General features: G+C 36.3%; 1 protein-coding gene across 3 annotated transcripts in view; it reads right to left on the reverse strand.

Annotated features, from left to right (window-relative positions):
* The window catches only part of BCAP29 (B-cell receptor-associated protein 29), a 40,807-nt gene extending 19,554 nt beyond the window's left edge, over positions 1-21,253 (reverse strand). For 2 of the 3 annotated variants that reach the window (XM_011948204.1, XM_011948205.1), the window contains exons 1-5: positions 20,760-21,161; positions 17,658-17,758; positions 7,550-7,700; positions 5,951-6,086; positions 1,562-1,670 (exon numbers count right to left, since the gene is read on the reverse strand). In XM_011948204.1, the coding sequence (XP_011803594.1) occupies positions 1,562-1,670; positions 5,951-6,086; positions 7,550-7,700; positions 17,658-17,758; positions 20,760-20,851 (589 nt within the window). In that variant the 5' untranslated portion in view covers positions 20,852-21,161. Of the gene's footprint in view, positions 1-1,561; positions 1,671-5,950; positions 6,087-7,549; positions 7,701-17,657; positions 17,759-20,759 lie in introns of all 3 variants that reach the window. The other variant, XM_011948203.1, reaches the window with a different exon arrangement.
* Positions 21,254-21,275: the final 22 nt, after the last annotated feature.

Here is a 21,275-nt window from a genome sequence, read left to right on the forward strand (position 1 = left end):
ATTTTCTCTAAAATCTGATTTTGTCTTTTAAAGAAATGGTCATGTAATACTAAGTTAAGTTTTATGCCAGATTTAAAGAGTTAAAGCTCAAAATATCTCAGAGCTAGAATTTTTGAAAGATGAAAAGAGAAACTAAATTGAGCAGGGTTAAGAAAAGTGTAGTACACATACACTCTTGTCTCTTTTATTTTTGTACCACCCTGCTTACAACATAAGAAAAGAGATTCTTGGTGGATACAGAAAAAAGAAAGCAGGATTTTGAACCAATATTTTTGTGTTTTGGAAATAGATGGTTTCATTCTTCAAAAGAATTAGTAGCTATATTTTATACAGGGTTAAAAAAAGAACACTAGTTTCTCTTCTGAAATGTCTGTTGTAAATGGTAGGTAACTGTTAAATTCATTTTCACATAAACAATAACATTTCTTGATCATGTTCTAAATCTTTTGGAATTACAGAAACGGCAACAGTACCAACTAAAAGATTCTTGATTTTTGGGCTACACTATGCCAACTACATAATATACCACTTTGTCTATAAGGGTAATTTATTTTTTAACTTATTGCTTCTGAACTGTCTTTTTTTTTCACTTGAAGTAAAAAGTAGGAACGTGACTAAAGAATTTTGTATCACATAAATATCCTCCGGTGGATTTTTGTTCTATTTACAGAATTAGCTTTTATTTTTATGTTTTCCATCTCAAATTCAAATACATCCTGATTGAAGTAAACCCTTTCCAAACAATGTACCTTAACACCAACTGATGGTGAGGTTTCTCAGTGTCTGGCCAACATAAAAACCTATCTGTTGTATGCAGAAATGTTGCAAAGTGTCAAGCCACAAACTTATACTCAGAGTTTTCTGGGATGACACTGAATTTGGGGTATCTACTTTTCTGTGCTATGCAGATGCAACAAAAATAATTTGTTCTTTGACTAAGAAAAAAACAGTAGCAAAACTTTTTTTTTTTTTTCATGTAGAAGAAATCGCTGCCTTCAGGGAAATGGACTTGGGATGCTCCACTTCAAGCCTACACTGCAATGTTATGTTGGAAGGAGACACTCAAATTCTTAGCTGACATCCCAGGTATTATTGCCTACTCTGTGCCTACCTGTCTCTTTCAAGGAACGCTTTCTTTATGTCTAACAGGTAGAATATATTAGTGCTTGAAATAAACAATATATTTTCTTGTAAGAAAACTGTTCCCCTGCAATTGCTTCTCTGAGAGGAGGAATATACAATGATGGAAAAATGTGATTCATTTGATAAAAACACATTTATAAACAACTCTTTAGGAACATAGCTCTTTTGCTAAGGCAAGAACATCTGTATTGACAACACAGATCTTAAACACCTACATGTTTTTCTGTATAACAGAGCATGTTTCTTTTGGCTGACACAATGTTTTATCTTCATATTTGAACAAGAATTTATAAATAGGTCATTCTTGGTATCTTAGAAGAACATTTAGGCATTAGTTTTGTTTTAGGAAAAACAGTGAAGTGTACAGCATAAAGTATCCTGCTAGTCTTTTTACTTCTTCACATGTACACAAAGTTACCATCTGAAGTCTTCCTTAATTCAGTTTTCAGTTTCTCCTGGTCTTGTACTAGTTTTTTATTTTCTGCTTCCAAAATACATTCTTCATCTTTACCATGGCTTTTCAAAATCTATTGCAAAAGGGAGATACAGGAAGAAATAAGCTTAAATTGCAATAGCCAGACGTTCTTACAGAAAATGAGCTGAGTAACCTATCTAAAATTACTATTCTATAATTTATTCTTTGTCCTTTCCAGAATTTTATAGTTTTCTACAATGTACTTTTGCTGACAGAAACTTAATATTTGGCAAACACACAAAAAAGATTTCTTATTATGGCTGAAATCTCTAAAGTGAACATAAGAATTTAAAATAATGTTCTCAAAAGTATTTAGGTAAATAATGTCAGTCTTTCTCTATCAATTAATGAGAAATATAAATCTAAGGGAAAAAAACAGTTCTGAAGATAATATTAATTAGAAAACCATTATGTTCTGATTGTAGAGCTATCTACTCAGCATATTTTTTTTTTTTTTTTTTTTTTTTTGAGACGGAGTCTCACTCTATCGCCCAGGCTGGAGTGCAGTGGCCGGATCTCAGCTCACTGCAAGCTCCGCCTCCCGGGTTTACGCCATTCTCCTGCCTCAGCCTCCCGAGTAGCTGGGACTACAGGCACCCGCCACCTCGCCCGGCTAGTTTTTTGTATTTTTTAGTAGAGACGGGGTTTCACTGTGTTATCCAGGATGGTCTCGGCCTCCCAAAGTGCTGGGATTACAGGCTTGAGCCACCGCGCCCGGCCTACTCAGCCTATTTTTATACAAACAAATTTGTAAGAGAAGAATATGTCAGAGTGGAGAAGGGTAAGTGGGAAATGACGGCCATTTCTACAGCTGGAAAATTCTAATTTTCACTGAATACTTTCCAAATTACTTTTATTCCATTAATCCTTTATAAAGCTCTTTGTATTTTAAAATTGATTCTGGTTTTAAAAATGTTAGTGTTTGCAGCTTATCTTTTCTAGGCAAGAACAATTAAGATCCAAATAGTAAAACAACTGATCAAAATAAAATTATCATGGAGTAAAAATTTCATAATCTGTATTGTAAAGAGAAACTATAATTATCATCAGAACTAAGAAGCTGACTTAAAGAAATGACAAAGAATTTAAATTACCAAGAAAGACAAAGTAAATGTTTGAAAAACCTAACATGTATACTGTTGTAGGTCAGTAGACTAAATAAAGAGACAGAAACTTCTTCTTCTTCTTTTTTTTTTTTAAGAAACAGGGTCTCACTCTGTCACCCAGGCTGGAGTACAGTGGTGCAACCCATAGCCACTTCAGCCTTGACCTTCTGGGCTTAAGTGATCCTCCCATCTCAGCCTCCTGAGTAGCTGAGACTACAGGCATGTGCCACCACCGCAGGCTAATTAAAAAAAAATTATATATAAATATAAATATATATATTTTGTAGAGACAGAGATCTTGCTATATTGCCCAGGCTGGTCATGAATTCCTGGCCTCAAGCAATCCTCTCACCTCAGCCTCTCAAAGAGCTGAGATGACAGGCATGAGCCACTGTACCTGGCCAGTGGCAGCAACTTTATACTGACAGGTTCTATTGTCAGGTAAAAAAGGAACACAGGAGAATTTTAAACAGACTGACATAAGACAGGAATTTCTACTGCAGTGTGATTCATTTTCTAATGTAAGCCAATATATTCAACAAAACACAAAGTTCTACTGAGCAATGACTACATGCAAATATTTTACAATGCAAGGTGCTGTAAGAGATAAAAATGTAAGAGAAACATGGTCTCGACTTTCGAGTAACTTCAATCTAGTAGAAAGGATAAGACGAGCATAAAAACCGTAGCACAAGACCAAATACAGTACTACTGTGCTATATAGAGATTAGGCAGCTCAGACGGAGGAATTAAAGCTCTAATGCATACATTATATAATCCCAAGGACTATTTTTTGGAGACAAGACGACTGAAGTACATTCTGAAACTAAAGGAGTCTCATATCTTCTCAAATTAATGAAAAAAGTTTTTCTTTTTTGTAAAGAGCAGCCCAAGAAAAAAATTCTCCAAATCCCTTTTAATTTGTTGCTTACTTTAAGTTGAAAACAACTCCAGCTAATACTTCACTGAATTCAGTTCACAAAATCTCCAGTGATTACCCAAATTAGAAGAGAATCATTGAGTTGCAGGAATGTTTTCGCTGACTGCTTGAATTTTCATGCCATTGACTTGGAAAAGTTGGATTTGTGTTAGTCTTGTAAATAAGCTTTCACTACTGCACCTGTAAACTTGCCTAAATTTATGATGTGTAACTTGATGCTGGAGAAAGACCAAGAACCCTGAAATCTGAAATTTAATGACCACCAGCTACAACAACACAGGTGCTCACTGTCTCATCCAAATTATCCCACCTTGGTAAGTTACGTGGCTGGAAAAAAAAAAATCAGGGCAAAGTAAAGCTCTATCATGTTGAAGTAGCAAAATTAAAAGTTAATTGGTTTTTCATAATTATTTCATTTCTTTAACTGAATATCAGAACAGAAAGGGGTCACAGGTACCATGTGGAAATTGTTCTATCGGGTAACACAGGAGTTGAGGGCACGAAATAATGTGGTTATGAACGTGAATTCTAGAGTCAGGCTGCTTAGGTTCAAATTTTAGTTCTGTCACATATTAGCTGAATGATTTTGTGTAAGTCACTTAACCTTTCTGTGCCTCCGTTTCCTCGTCTATAAAATGCAGATAATAACAATACCAAATTCATGGAGCTTTTGTGAAAATTAACAGTTAAAAACCTTACTGTGAAACACTTGAAGCAATACTTGGCACAATGTTAACTATTATTTATAGCTAAGGAACTTGGAGGCCCATTAACATAGGTGATTTGTGCTAGGTCACACATTGGAACTAGCACCTAAGTCTCTTCGATCTCAGGATAATGCAGTTTCCAATGGAAAATGTGTCTCTGATAGAGAATGATGAGGTATGGCTGGGCGTGGTGACTCTTGCCTATTAATTCCAGCACTTTTGGAGGCCAAGGTGGGAAGATTGCTTCAGGCCAAAAGTTTGAGATCAGTCGGGGAAGGAAGGGAGGGAAGAAGAGGAAAGGGACGAAAGGAAGAAAGGACATTACAAAGGGGGTGTCTTCACAAGCTTATCTTTCCTTAGCTTATTTTTCAAAACCTACATGAAGCACCTTGAAATAGATGTCATATTCTACATTCTCACTTATGGCCTTTATTGGTCACTTTACTGGTCAATTAGTTATCTTTTGGGCACTGACAGCTGCTTTTATGTCCCGCTCACAGACTTTCTCCCCACTGTGTACTGGCTTTAGCCCAGCATATCTGTGCCTCCTCTGATTGGGTGACAGCTATGCAGGAAGCAGTGAATCAGAATAGCATGGAACCAAAGGAGAGGAAAACAAACAAACAGAAAGAATAAATCATGCAGGGTCAAGGAATTGGTAATCATGACATAAGTTTCCTTGCATGTAAATGGTTCTGAAAACAATTCCAAGAGAAAAGTTGCAAAAGTATTTTGAGGAAGGTGCTTTTTTTTTTTTTTTAAAAAAAGGGCAAGACTAGTTTAAGTGTATTAACTATAGTATATATGGGAAAAATAACACTTTCCATTTTCTTAGAGCTAAGGAATAAGAGAAAAACAACTGAAGAGGAAAAAAAGCAGTGTTCTGATGGTTACAAATCATTACTCCAAAATGATGTATATAATTTTAAATTAAGATATGTACATGATCAGTTGTTCCATAAATACAAGGCTATGTGCTTTTGAGTTTAGTTATCACGCATCAATCAAAGCTTTGATGACTGTGTTTTTATTTTTACCACTGTGAAATGAGATCAAAGGATAGAAAATAAAGTAATAACATTAAGTATTTCGAATATTATGTGAAATTATCAATCTAGCATCAATGTTCTCTGCTTTCTGTAAACCAATCATTTAAAAGAAAACTAAAAACTAGGCTTAAAAATACTTTAACTGAAAAAGAAATAGAAACGGAGTTATAAAGACTTTAGATTATAAAGTAAACTTAAGGGTAATGAAGGAATTAAAATTCATATTCCCAGAATACTATTTTTGACTTAAATCACAGAAAATAGGTCCAATGGCATTAATCCACTATGGAGAAAAAGCACATCTAAACAATAGTGAAAATATTAGTGGGAACAAGCATTTCTAAAGAATAGTAAAACTATTCTTGAAACAATCATTACATAAAATATTGTTAATTATGGTCATTTTCTGCTTATACAATATAAAAATACTCTTTTTGATGCTGAAAACAAATATATTAGATGCTGCAAACAAATATATTACTCCTTGGAAACACTAACAACATTTAATTTTTACAAAGAAAATTAAATACCCGTTTTAGTTTTTCATTTTCTTCCATAAATTTTTTGGCAGCCTTGTTAGTATTTTCTGCTTGAGTTTTAAGTACACCTTTGTTTGACAGTTCTTTTGCCAGTTGAGTAATAAGTGTAACCAGACGTCTCAACACTCTAAGAAAAAAAAAAATCAGAATAATGTGTTACTGGCCAATCATCAGAAACTTATTTTAAAACAGTCATTGTCAAATTACTCCCCATTAGGTATAGGTGTGGTGGTGGCAGATAATGTTTAGGCAGAACCCATTATTTTTTTAAATTCAAGTCTTTTAGTAAAAACAGGCCCATGTCTCATTCCTCTGGAATCTTTGTTAGAAGACCAGCACTTAGAATACAGGTTCAGTGGTACTTATTTGTTTTCCTGTAGAAGGCTTTAGCTTGGAGGAGTAGAAACAGGAAAATTTCATCTAGTGTGGCAGGGACAGTAAGAGAATTCTTTTCTTGGCCCAGTTCAAATTCTGCTATTTAAGGAACATTGAGTAAGGTCAATCAAGCTGAGGAACAGCTCGCTCACATCTGTTTATGGGTAACTGCCATTGTTAGAAGTAGTGACTACTATCTTCAATTATTCATTCAGCAGACATTCCTTTACTCAGGAACTGCTAAGTGTTAAGACACTCTGCTAGGCACTGCAGATGCAGTGGAAAACAGCAAAGTCCATGCCCTTGGGGGTTTAGCTCCTAGTTGGGTAAGCAAAAGTTTAAGCAGTATTTAATTACAACCATGAAAGACACTAGAAAATGAAGTATATATACATTCTTTGAGCATCTGTAAGAGAAGACCTACCTAGTTTGTGGGTAGTGATGGCCACAGAAGGCTTTGAGAAAGAGGCTAACGGATGAGTAAGAGTTAGCCAGGAAATGAGGAAAGAAAAGAGTGTTCTGGCAAAAGGAATAGCTTATGTAAAGACCCTAAAATGGGAAAGAGTTAGGTACACTACAGAACTCAATCAATATTTGTTGCAAGATGGAATGAATGAATAAATGGTGAAGGTCAGTAAGGGTGGAATGTATTGTACATGTCAGAGACATGTATGAGACAAGGCTCCACAGAGAGGCAGGGGCCTGATCATTCAGGGCCTTATGGACTTTGCAAACCTACAAGCTGCTAACTACTGTTTGTTATTTGGGTATATCGTCTGAATTCTTTTACAAAGATGTTATAAAAAAATCTACAAGTAGGCTGGGTACAGTGACTTGTGCCTATAATTTCAGCACTTTGGGAGGCCAAGGTGGGAGGATCACTTGAGGCCAGGAGTTTGAGACCAGTCCAGGCAACATAGTGAGACCCCATCTCTACAAAAAATTTAAAAATTAGCCCTACATGGTGGTGTGCACCTGTAGTCCTAGAAACGACAGGTTGAAGAGGGAGGATCACTTGAACCCAGGAGTTTAAAGTTACAGTGAGCTATGAAGGCACCACTGCACTGCAGCCTGAGCAACAGAGCAAAAGGCTGTCTCTCTTTAAAAAAAAAAAAACAAAACTACAGTAAAGGTGGACAAAACGAGAAACAGAAGCATAAATTGTGTTTTTAAACTGTGCTTCTACTTTTTTTTTTTTTTTTTTTTTTTACTTACAGCCAAAAAAATAGTGAAAATCCAGAAATGTAAAGATTTCTTTGAGACCTAAAAAGTTTCATCTGTGTATGTTCATAGACATCAGGTCTGCTGGTGGAGGTCCTCTCAATGGTATGAACTGAGGAATATTTCCTTACTTCTCTCACAGCATCTATTACAGAAGAAGATAAAAGATTACTTTTGGCTTTTAAGTATATAAACTTGTTAATAATGTTTTAGAATAACTGACCAAACTTTTAAATAACAGACTTTACCTAGAGGCGATCTTTTTGTCATTCCATCTACAGTACACGGGAAGTTTTCATGCTCAAAGTAGGTGCTCTATATATGGACACTAGTAGCACATTTTGAATTACTATAGCATTTTTTAAATCATTAATCTAGTACTTAACATCATTTTATTGTTTCTCATCTCTACACTGCAAACTATTATCCTTTACACTTTGTCTCTAAGATGGCTAAAATTCAGCCTATTGACAATGACAGATGTCATATCCCACTACAATCAATTCTAAGAGACTATCCCATTTCTGTTACTATACTAGCATTTTATTACATATCATTACTTTAAATGATTGAGATCTTCAAAATATTTGGTTACAGTGAAATTTCCACTGGCATAGGTTTGCTAAACTGGGATTTGATTTGTGGTGGCATACACTCCTCCCGACTAGTGGATGGCAGCTGCTACTGGAAATGTTCATATAGCTGCTCCTTTGATGCTGAAGTTCTGGAAAGTCTCAGATGCTGGGAAAACACTTCTTTCAAATGGAAAATAGAAAACAGTTTATAAGGGTCTACATTTAGTGCATTCTTAGTTCCTGGATTCTTGTATGTATTAGGGAAGGCATCTGCCTTAGATGTCTCAAAAGCCACTGGAAGTATGAACAAGTTTGAATGCTCCCCTTTCATGTGACCAACAGAAGTCTTGGGTAAGAGTTATTGCCACACAAGGAGACTCCAGTTACAAAATTGGGGCCATTTTGACTACTATTTTATTTTTAGCAGCTTTATTGAGATATAATTCACATACCATAAAAATTTACCTCTTTAAAATGTGTAATTCAGTAGTCTTTAGTATATTCACAAAGTTGTGCAACCATTACCACTATCTAATTTCAGAACATTTTCGTCACCCCACAAAGAAAATCTATACACATCCCTCACCTCCTGGTCACCACCAATCTGCTTTTTGTCTCTATAGAACTACCTGTTTTAGACATTTCATATAAATTGAATCATACACTATCTGCTCTTCTGAGTCTGGCTTCCTTCATTAGCATAATGTTTTCAAGGTTCGTCTGCATTGTAGTATGTGTCAGTACTTCATTACTTTTATGGCTGAATAATATTCCATTGTATGAATGTGGTAACATTTGGTTTATCCATTCATTGGTTGATGGTATTGAGCTGTTTCCACTTTCTGGCTATTACGAATAATGCTGCTATGAACATTCATGTGCAAGTTTTATATCGACATATGTTTTCATTTCTCTTGGTATATACCTAAGAGATGAACTGCTGGGCCATATGGTAACTCTATGTTTAATTTTTGAGGAACTGCCAAACTGTATTCCAAAGCAGCTTTACTATTTTACATTCCCACAAGCAGTGTATGTTGGTTTCAATTTCTCCATATCCTTGGCAACACTTGGTATTATCTTTTTGATTATAGTCATCCTAGTGGGTGTGAAGTGGCATTTCTTTGTGGTTTTGATTGGCATTTCTCCGATGGCTAATGCTGTTGAACATCTTTTCATGTGCTTGTTGATCATTTGTGTATCATCTTTGAGAAAATATCTATTCAGATCCTTCACCCATTTTTAAATTGGATTATTTGCTTTATTTGTCTCCCAAATGTCTTTCATAGAATTTTTTTCAAACTGAGAACATTATAATGGATATTCATTACATATAGTTCTGTTTCTGTAGTCTCTTGACACACAATACTTTTTTAAAAAGGTGCCAGGCCAACTGTTTTCTAGAAAGTTCTTACATTCTGGCTGGGTGTGGTGGCTCACACCTATAATCCCAGCACTCTGGGAGGCAGAGGCAGAAGGATAGCATGAGGCCAGGAGATTGAGACCAGCATGGGCAACATGGCAAGACCCTGTCTCTTTTTTTAAATATTAAAAAATAAATAAATCAGCACAAAGAAAGTTCTTATATTCTGAATTTGTCTGAAGTGTAGTCCAATTTCTTTCTCTAACTCCTGTATTTTTAGAAAACTAGAACTCAGACTTGATTGGTTCTGCCAGGCCTCAGAAAGTAAAAATAAAATAAAACAAATACTTGACTGGACAAGGTTTAATACTTTTGCCAAGAATCCCTCATAGTTTATGCTGTGTAATGTTACTTTGTCTCATACTTTTTTATTGCTAAATTTGATTACTTAGTTAAGATGGTGTATTAGTAAGGGTTCTCCAGGGAAAAAGAACCAATAGGGGGTGTGTGTGTGTGTGTGTGTATGGGGAAGAGTGGTACAGGGGGCAGACAGAGAAAGAGAGAGAGAGAGCTTGAGATTTATTTTAAGGAACTGGCTCACATGCTTGTAGAGGCTGGTTAAGTTTAAAATCTGCAGGGTAGACTGGCAGTCTGGAGATTCAGGGAAGAAATACAGTTTGAGTCCAAAGGCAATCTGCTGGCAAAATTTCTTTTTGCTCAGAGGAGATCAATCTTTGTTCTATTAGGGCTTTCAACTGATTAGATAAAGCCCACTAACCTGTTTTTATTTTTCCCTTTACTGTTGAAATCTGGTAGTGAGTTTCATTTTGTTATTTGTAAAGATTTCTTGGCTGTTATATGAGTTCTTTGCATGTCTGCATAAATTTTAGAAGCAACTGATCAACTGCTACAAAAATGCCTGTTGGGTTTCTGACTGGGACTGTGTTAAGTCCATGGAATTTTGGAAGAATAAACATTTTAATATTGAGTATTCCAACTGATAAAAAAATCTCCATTTATTTTTATCTTCTTTAACTTCTTTCAGCAATGTTTTTGTACTTTTCTGTATAGAGCTGTTGTGCCTCTTTTATAAAGTTTATTTCTAAGGTTTTTAGGCTTCTTGGTGTACTTAGAAAAGGAATTTTTAAAAATGTCATTTGCCTATTATTTACTGCATATAGTATAGAAATACAATTACTGATATACTGAATTTTTGTGTACTGACCCACCTGTATTTTGTGACCCCACTATATTAATTTCTTTGACATAATAGCTTTATTATAGATACTTTAGGTTATTTCTTTCTTTTTCTTTATTTTTTTTTTCTGAGACAGGGTCTCACTTCGTCACCCAGGCTGGAGTGCAGTGGTGTGATCATGTCTCACTGCAGCCTCGACCTCTTGGGCTCAAGCAACTCTCCCACCTCAGCCTCCTGAATAGCTGGGACTATAAACATGAGCCACCATGCCTGGCTAATTTTTCTACTTCCTGGTATAAACGGAGTTTTGCCATGTTGCCCAGGCTGGTCTGGAACTCCTGAGCTTGAGCAATCTGCCCACCTCAGCCTCCCAAAGTGGTGGAATTACAGGAATGAGCCACTGTGCCAGGCCAGGATTTTCTATATAAATAATCGTGTCATCTGCAAATAAGGATGTTTTACTTCTTTCTTTGCCATCTTTATGCCTTCTATTTCTTTCATGACTTATTATTATCCTGGCTAAGACATCTATTACTTAAATGAATAAACAGAGTGTGAATATCCTTGCCTTGTTTCCAATCTTATGGGGGAAGCCTTTGGTATTTAAGTATGATGCTAAATTGAGGATTTTTGTAGATCTTCATCAGAATGAGAAAGTTTCCTTCTAAATCCTAATCTGCTAACCTTTTTTAAAAAACTGAGTGAATATTATTTTTTTCACTGTCAATATTCAATATAATGAGTAGATATTATTAAGGTGGAAACTAAAATCACTGATTTTAAATCTTTTTTAAAAATAAATATTTAAACCTACAATTTTTCCTTTAAGAAGTGCTTTAATGGCATCTTACAAACTTTAATATATTGTATTTTCATATTGTTCAGTTAAAATATTTTCTAATTTCCTTTGTGAGTTCTTTGACCCAAGGATTACTAACAAGTGTTGTTTAATTTTTCAAACATGTATAGGTTTTCCAGATTTCTGTTACTGATTTCTATTTTCATACTCTGTAGGGGCTGGGCACAGTGGCTCTCATCCGTAATCCCAGCATTTTGGGAACGGGAGGATCACCTGAGGCCAGGAGTTTGAGACCAGCCTGGGCAACAAAGCAAAAGTCTGTCTCTATAAAACAACAAAAACAAAACCCCCATACTCTATATGATTCCAATCCTTGGTAGGATTTCAATCCTTTGTATTTATTGAGACTTGTTTTATGGCCCAGAATATAGTGTATCTTGGTGAACAGAGTTTAGTATATTCATATGCCCTTGCAAAGATTATGTACAGCGGGGGTCCCCAACCCCCAGAGCCATGCACCTGTACTGCTCCATGGCCTGTCAGGAACTGGGCTGCACAGCAGGAAGTGATTGGCAGGCCAGTGAGCAAAGCTTCATCTGTATTTACAGCCACTCCTTATCTCTCACATTACTGCCCGAGCTATCAGATCAGTGGTGGCATTAGATTCTCATAGGAGTGCAAGCCTTACTGTGAACTGCGCATGTAAGGAATCTAGGTTGCACGCTCCTTATGAGAATCTAATGCCTGATGATCTGCCACCATCTCCCATCATCCCCAGATGAGAATGTCCAGTTGCAGGAAACAACCTCAGGGCTCCCAATGATTCTACATTATGGTGAGTTGCATAATTATTTCATTATATATTACAATGTAATAATAACAGAAATGAAGTGCATAATACATTTAATGTGCTTGAATCATCCCGAAACCATCCCCTGCTCCTGCATATGGAAAAACTGTAAGCTGGTCCCTGGTGCCAAAAAGGCTGGGGACTGCTGATGTACAGTTTACAGCTGTTTGAAGAGGCTTGATTTTTATCCTTTTTTAGGGTAAGTCTGTTTTGCTTTAGGTCTTAGTTATAGCAAATTTCTAGTTCCTGGGATATAGTCTCTATTCCTAAGGAGCAGCCCTTCTGTGATTTTAGTGGAAAGGTTCAAGGTCTTTACCAAGCCCCTCTAACGTGATGAGGCTCATACTCCAAACTCTGTCTCTCCTTGGTGGCCAGCAGCTAAAATTTCTTCTCAGCCTTGCTGCTTTCCGCTGGCCGTTCCTTTTCCATTGAGCTCCTTGGAATCTTTCCTATACATCCATGGTTCAAGAGTCAACCAAGAATTTGAGAAGAGTTTACATGTGGATTCTGGGGTTCCCTTTTTGGGTTCTCTCCTTTCTTAGACACCCCTTTTATTTTTTAATCTATCTGACCTCTGTCAGTAAGAGTGTCTTTTTGCTTTGAGTTCTATATAGTTGCCTATGCCACATGACTGGAAAGCGGTTGGAAGAAAGGCTATATAAATGTGATCACACCCAGTATGATTCCCTTCTTTTAAGGGTTGACTTCCCTCTAGTTTCTGCCTGCTTTTGGTTGCTCTACCAGGCCTTCAAATACCTTTTTTCGTATTTTATCAAGGGTTCATAATTTTTAACAAAGGAAAAATAGTCTAATACAACCCGTTTTGCTATGACCAAAGCCAGACTCCTATGTCTTTAACAAAATTATGTTTTAACTTATTGAGGTGAAATTCATATCACATAAAAGTAAACACTTTAAAGTGAACAATTCAGTCGTGCTTAGCATATTCACAATGCTGTGCAACTACCACCTCTGTCTAGTTCCACAGTTCCATACTCCAAAATAAAACCCAAATAAATCACTCTAAATCTTAAAAAATTCTTAATTTTTGACTTTATATGTGTATGCCATATCTGTTCCTGAAAGTCTTAGTTTCCAATACCATGAACATACTCATTTGCTTGATGCTACACTATACATAAAACAGCTTTTAAATTACCAACAACAAAACTATTATAAAGTTTCAGATTTCATTGTAATCCTCTTGGTTCTTAAAACTTACCCTACCAGGGAGGTAAAAAGTTAAGAGTACTATGTTCAAGAGTAATTATTTTCTCTGTGTTGTATATATCAATCTGATATACTATTCAGTTCATTTGTTCTGACTTATTTTCAATTCTAGAGCTTGCTTTTTTCTAGCTCTGTAAAATTTGAAGTTTTCTTTCTTTAAATTCTAGAATAGTTTAAGAAGCAGTAGTAATATCTGTTTTCTGAAAGCAGTAGGGTTTCTTATAAAACTATCTGGTTTTTTGCTTTTTTTTGAAATAGGGGTCCTTTCTGATAACTTTCTATAATTTTTCTATATAAATTAGTCAGCTTAAATTTTCTATATCTATTGGTGTTCATTTGGTAAATTACATTTTTCTACAAAATTATACATTTTATCTAGGTTTTCCAATTTATTTGCATAGTTATATAAAGTAGTCTCTTAAATGATCTTTAGAAAATTTCCTGTATCTTAATGGCTATTTCCCCTTTGTCATTTCTCAGATTGCCTCAATAATGTAGTAAGATGCCAACCTCTACAAAAAAACCAATAAACAAAGATAATATATATTTATGACTTATTTTGAGTAGGCAGATAGTGAGTACTATGAAGGATTGTTATGCTTCTTTGTGATGCATCATCCTTGGTAATTAAATGGGAATAATACTCCTGGATCCATTATGCAGAAAAGCTGAAGATTAACCAATAATATTAAAAAGGTTTGTTAATGTAAATGGTCATGTAAACCTACCTGTAGAATATATCACCTGTATACTAACAAGGTAACTATGTCTGAAAGACGGAATGGAGTCAACAATAAGGGAAGGATGTGACATATAGTCAATTTTCTATAAACCATCTGAAGATGATCCAATTTTACATCAGTTGTGGAAACTTTCAAATTCCTGGGATGCATTTCTGCTAACACTGAACATACTCTTGAAATTCCCACTTCCATTCTGTCTCTTACCAGCACCTAAAATACACACACATGCACACACACTTGTATGCACACACTCAGTTAGTGTTGGCTCTAAGACTATAAATACTTCTTAATAGCTGCCTTATTTGGCTGGGTGTAGTGGCTCATGCCTGTAATCCCAGCACTTTGGGAGGCCAAGGTAGGTGGACGGCTTTGAGCTTAGGAGTTTGGGACCAGCCTGGGCAACATGACAAAACCCTGTCTCCACAAAAAAAACCCAAAAATTAGCCAGGGGTTGGTGGCCCTCCCCTGTAGTCCCAGCTACTTGGGAGGCTGCAGCTGGAGAATTACTGGAGCCCGGGAAGTGGAGGTTGCAGTGAGCTGAGATCGCACCACTGCATTTCAGCCTGGGTGACAGAGTGAGACCCCATCTCAAAAAAAAAAAAAAAAAAGAATAAAAACATATAACAAGAAAATGTATAAAAAATAGTTACTTTACTTAGAGAGATAACCAAGAAAAAGGAAATAAATTTCAAAGTAAAATATAAATTAAGCATGAGTAATCCACTGGTTTTGCATTATTTACATTATTGTTGCGCACTGGAACATCAGAGTCTGCACTTTACATATGTTACTGCATTTAAATCTTAAAACATGAAAGTAGGTGTCATTACTCCATTTTGGATGGAGACCTAGGATAAGCACCTATCTGGCTGCCTGAACTATCCATGATGTCCTTGTTCTCTGGGAATGAATTACCCTGTTTACCCAAAGATGCAGGCTTCAGCCAGTAGTCATGATTCTCCCTTGTGACTCTCCTGATTACAGGAGATGAGGAGTAGATACCTGGTGCTAGCTGGTCCAATTTTTTCCCTTTGATTTGGAAATGGGATTCAGAGACGATGAATTAATCCTTACATATGTCTGGAATGGTAACACTTGGCAGCTGTGCTGTACCCATTTACTGCCTTGGAGATAGACAGAATATCAGAGTCCATAATAAAGAATGAAGTATATATAGGGAAAACATATGGCCAAGAAAAGGACACCTCGGTTCCAAGTACTAATCCTTCCCTGGAATTTGGCTTCCTTCCTTCCTTGTTGCTACTCTGCAACAACCCCAAATTTTATTACAAATTTTTCTTTTGGTCAAGTGAGTTCAAGTTGATTTCTCTTTTTCTGAGACGGAGTTTCACTCTTGTTGCCCAGGCTGGAGTGCAAGGGCACAATCTCGGCTCACTGCAACCTCTGCTTCTCGGGTTCAAACAATTCTCCTGCCTCAGTCTCCTGAGTAGCTGGGATTACAGGCATGTGCCCCCATGTCTGGCTAACTTTTGTATTTTTGGTAGAGATGAGGTTTCACCACGTTGGCCAAGCTGGTCTGGAATGCCCGACCTCAGGTTGATCCGTCCGCCTTGGTCTTATGAAGTGCTGGGATTACAGAGGTGAGCCACCGTGCCCAGCCAAGTTTGTTTCTAATGTAACCAAAAGAACTTACACTACAACTCTCCTCCCTTACATAAGTGACAGTTTTCAGTATAAATTTTTGTGATAATTTTAGAGTTAGAAGATCACAAAATTAGGAGCTGCAGAGATTATTTCCATCTCTCCCTTCATTTCACAAGATGAATAAATCAAACCCAGAAAAATAAAAGCCATTTCAAAGGTCATTTAGTTAGCTGGTGGCGGAACTGGAACTGCTTTTCCTTATTGTTCTTTACTGATTTGTTGTGACTAGTTATATGGCTAGAGATTCAATCCATAACATTAACAATGTACCATGAGACAAATATTTACATTTTGAAAAGAGGCATAAACCATTCATACCTTTCTGTTTTTGACAATACCATCCCTTCTCATGCCATATGTTCTTAGTTTTATAAAGAGGATTCTATTTGAGAGGTTGGTGGTTTGGAACATGGAAGACATTTTCTCATGAAACAGTGTCAAAGATGGCGGTTAGGGTCCCAAGTTTGCGTCTCTAAATCCTATTTCACCAACAACACAACAACTCTGAGGGAATTCTGAGGGAAAACATACTCTGTGCAAGAAGGGGCATTTTTAGAAGTAGCTGGGTAATCTTAGACAAGTCACTTAATCTCTCTGAGCTCAGTAACAACAACTAGAAAAACATGGTGATAATTAAGACTCATGGAACTTCTGGTTTGACAAGAACCTAAAGGTCTACTTTTAATTTTTAAAATATAGTTATCATGAAAATTTAAAACATGCTGAAAAACGAGTATAGATGTTACATAAACAAATGGGCATGGTCATTTCCTAATAAACTTTATTTACAAAAATAGGCATTTGGCCCACAGGCTGTATAGGTTGCTGACCCTGTTATGTAACAATGCTGTTATCACAACGAAAGTTAACACAAATTCCCTAATATTATACAATCACTCCATATTCAAATTTTTGCAGTAGTCCCCAAATCTATGTTGCAGTTTTTTTTTTTTTAAACGAAGGGTCTTGCTCTATTGCTCAGGCTGGAGTGCAATAGCTCACTGCAACCTTGAACTTCGGGGCTCAAGCAATCCTCCAGTCTCTCAGCCTCCTGAATAGCTGGGACTACAGGTGCACATCACCACACCTGGCTAATTTTCACATTTTTTTGTAAAGATAAGGTTTTGCTATGTTGCCCAGGCTAGTCTCAAACTCCTGGACTCAGGCAATCCTCCCGCCTTGGCCTCTCAAAGTGCTAGGATTACAGGTATGAGCCACCGCACCCAGCCATGTTTATTTTTTAATCCAGTCCAAATCCACACCCTGCATCTAAGACGTCCTTGGAGAGCCTAACGATTCTATTCTTTTATTTGCCTTTCTAACAGCTAAGCTCCTGGGTGCCTAGGACATCACAGTAACAAAGGAGAGACAACAACATGAAAAATAAAGTCTGGTGACTCTGAACAGCAAGGTATGCATAAATATACAGCATTTAAATCTTAAAATAACTTAAAAGGAGTTAAGAATCATAGCACGCTGATGAAACTTAAGTTTGCACATATAGAATGGTAGGATCTATCAACTGTGTATCAATATGTCAGTATCCACTCTGTGTAGTATCAGTATACTATATAAAGTCAACTGTACACAAATTGTAACATCAACTCTATTAATTAAAAAGAAATTCATTTAACCAACAATAGAGTTATATTTATTCAAAGAAGGAATCTAGTACTTACCTAGAAATAGAACAATCAATAGGATGATAATGGTAAGGAAAGCCTTATTCCAAAAAGTTGCAATTTTACCCCAGACATTAAATGAAAAAATCTTCTGCCATCTGTAAAGCAATACAATTATATTAGGTATAAAAAAACTAAAAGTTTTGAAATACTTTCTAAATACTGAAGTAACATTTTAGTAATTGTGTAGTAAGTGAAAAGAATTACAGAAATTTAATTTTAAAATTTATTAATTCTGACATGACACAGTATCTCATGAATTAAAAAACAACTCTTTCAAATTTAATAATAATCTGGTATTTGATTATCCTCTGTCTGGTGGCTTAAATATTCTAAAAGTAAACCACACATGAGCAAAACCTTAAAAAGGAATTCTTGCAGTAGTAAAATATTCTATTGTTGATAGAAGCTATTACTCTGTATCTTTTTCATGGTCAGAGCAATGACTTAGAAATAACAAAGATATATTGTTCTAACAATTGGTAACATTTCAGGAGTGGGGTCTAACTCTCACACTGATTTTTATATAGTACACTTTTAACATATCCTCCAAGTAAAAGTTTCTTTACTTTAACCATGAGGGAATTATAAAAATTACCCAGGTATTATATACATAAATTGAAAAAATCTTAATTATGTAATGATAATTTTCACACACACACACAATATATATATATAAAACCATGTAATTACTACAGATAAAGATGTGAACATAGAGGAAATGAGATGGGGAAGTAGTCTAGATGGATTGAACAGTATAAGCAAAGACAGTGGTAAGAAAGCATGGGTTGTAAATGGCAGAGTGACAAAATAATCCATCATGCAATTGTACATGGGCAATTTAAATGAGTAACACTTTCGTCGACAGGAGGCAGAAAAATGTAGTAAGCACTTAAATACGCTTCAAGCACTTACAACTTGAAAAAAAAAGTTTCACTTTAAGATTAGGACAAATTTAAGATTTAAGATTAGGACAACTTTACTTGAAATTGGTGGGGTGAGGGAGATTCATACAGATGAATCAATTCCTTTGGTCTCTGCTTCCAATTCCAAGCATTTTATATAGCCAATATTTAAATTACGCAATATAAAATTTTATATTTTTAAGATAATGTAAGTGGTAATATCTTGATCTAGGTCCACATGTAAATTTACTTATTTCTTCAAGGTTTGGTGTGGTGTAAAAGGGAACATAAGAGACCTCCCATAGGGAACAACTAGCATTTGAGCACCTTATCAGAGTTACAACATATTATGTTCTCACTATATTATGGTTCTAAGTATTTTTACATGTTTTATCTCATTTAATTACAACAACTACCATATGAGGTAGGCACTAGTACTATCTCCATTTTACAGATGGGGAAACAGATCAGAGAGGATCAAGAGCATGCCCAAGGTTAGTATCATGCAGTTATAGGTGACCTGATTTCTGAGCATGTGCCTTTAACCACTGGGTTATGTAAGAAAATAATAGAGACTAAATGATGAAATATTTTCTCAAAGATTATGGTGATACACATATAAAAGATAAAAAGATGTGGATACACACATAGTTAGGGCACATTATAAATGATCTGCATGCATACATACCGTATTTTCTTTATATTTGTACATGAGAATACATTTATATATCATGTGCAAATATACACACATCTAATAGCCACTTGATCAGGATGGGTTAAATTTTTATTTGGCAGGAAGAAAAATATTGATCCATAACTTACAGATCACTCTGATGGAGAAAAGATCAACTTACAATTTTTTCTTCTTTGCAAACCCTTAAGCCTTATCTATAAATTAGATGTTTACATACAAGATCTTTCTTTCTCTTGCATATATAGGATTCTATCATTGCAAATACTACTAAAAAGCAAAACGGTGTTACTGAGTTTGAAACAAAACCTACAGGATGAGAGGCAGCATGATGGAGTAGAAAGAACACTGGACTAAAAGCCAGATTTTTATCTAGAACCTGTCACTTACCAGCTAGGTAACCTTAGGCTGCTTGCCCTCCTGGGTCGCAGTATGCGATCTGTAGAACATGGGTGGGATGGATCAAATAAGATCAAAGACCCTACAGGACGATTCAATTTTTTTTCTTTAGTAAGAAACAACGTACTGAGCTTAGCTTAGTTGATAGAGAAGGACAGAAGAGAGCAGAAATCCAGGCAGGTAAGGAGCAAGTTAGGAGTTGTGAAAGACTATTTGGACCCTGAGCTAAGGTAAAACTTCTTAAAGTTTCTCCCAGTCCTCCTGGGATTTTACTACACTTTAGTGAGTTATCTCTAGGATCTCATTTACGAAACATTTTCTTTTATGCCAGGAATATGAACGAGTATCTTGCAATATTTTTATTACATGTGCATTTCCCCATTCATACTATCAAATTTCTGGATCTAAAACTAAACGACTAAAAAGATTATTTCAAGGGTAAAATGAGCCAGTGCTTGGCTTGAAACACTGTACTTTGTTCTTAAAGACCTTAGAAGTTCCGTCACTAAAGAACTAAAGCTAATACATGGTTGTGATACTTTTTACATTCAGCACTTTTAATAGACATTCGTTAATTTTATGTGGAACCAAAAGTAGTAAAATCGTCATTAAACATTAATGAAACTATTTATCGGTTACATAGGCCAAAACTAAGAATAATTTATTGGCTTTGGTTTCTAAATTGCTGTTCCAGTGCCTCAATGAAACACTTTTACATCCATGCTGTACTGTAAACATGATTTATCCACTTACATTTATTTCGTTCATGGCTCCAATTCAGGGCAATAAAACAAAGGTAAAACCTGAGACAAGGTAGGGCAGGTGTTAAAAGTATAACTGTTGCTTTATTATATCTATAATCAACAGAATCAAAAGCATAGGCCCCTTTACTTTTAGAAGGGAAGAAAAAGTTATTTCACCTGTACACGTAACAGAGTTTTATGTAAAATGTTATTTTAATATTGTCATTATATACTACCTAATTCGTTAGGTGTGTTTATTTTCAAAGACTTTTGAAACTTTTTAATGTTCAGAAAACTTTTTCCATTTTACATTAGGAGCGATCCAATATTTATCATAGTTAACGATTTGAAGGTTTCCTACCTCTGAGGAGGAATAAAAGGTAGGCAGAAGATTAAAATGAGTCCTATTTCGGCATAAAGAAAGGTTGCCACTGCCGCCCATTGGAGTGTCATTTTTTTTCTTCACACCTAAATGGAGAAACGCTTATTTTATCTTGCTTCCTCTCAAACAAAACCGTTCAAGGCCCCGAGGCGCAGCGTTTTTGTCGGGGGATGGACCGTGTCCCACCTTCCCGCACCTGGGACGGCCGGCACGGACCCCGGTCAGGAAGGGTGAAAGGGTGGCCCGGGAAGCGGGTGCCTACCTCCCTGGGAGTCGTGGGACCTGGCGAGGCGGCCCGCTGGCCACTGCCTTTTCCGCCAGCTTCGCGGCGACAGAAGCCCAACGTCACCCTCCACCAACGCCCGGCTTCCCGGCCCTCCCGCTCCCAGAAGGCGCCGCAGGCCCTCGACCACCGCTCCGCGGACCGGGCAGGGCCAGCTCCACGGGGTTCTCCAGACCAGGGAGCGGCGCTCTCCCTCCACGGCCTAGCGCCCC

This window comes from Colobus angolensis, unplaced genomic scaffold (assembly GCF_000951035.1).
Source record: "Colobus angolensis palliatus isolate OR3802 unplaced genomic scaffold, Cang.pa_1.0 Scaffold275, whole genome shotgun sequence".
NCBI lineage: Eukaryota > Metazoa > Chordata > Mammalia > Primates > Cercopithecidae > Colobus > Colobus angolensis.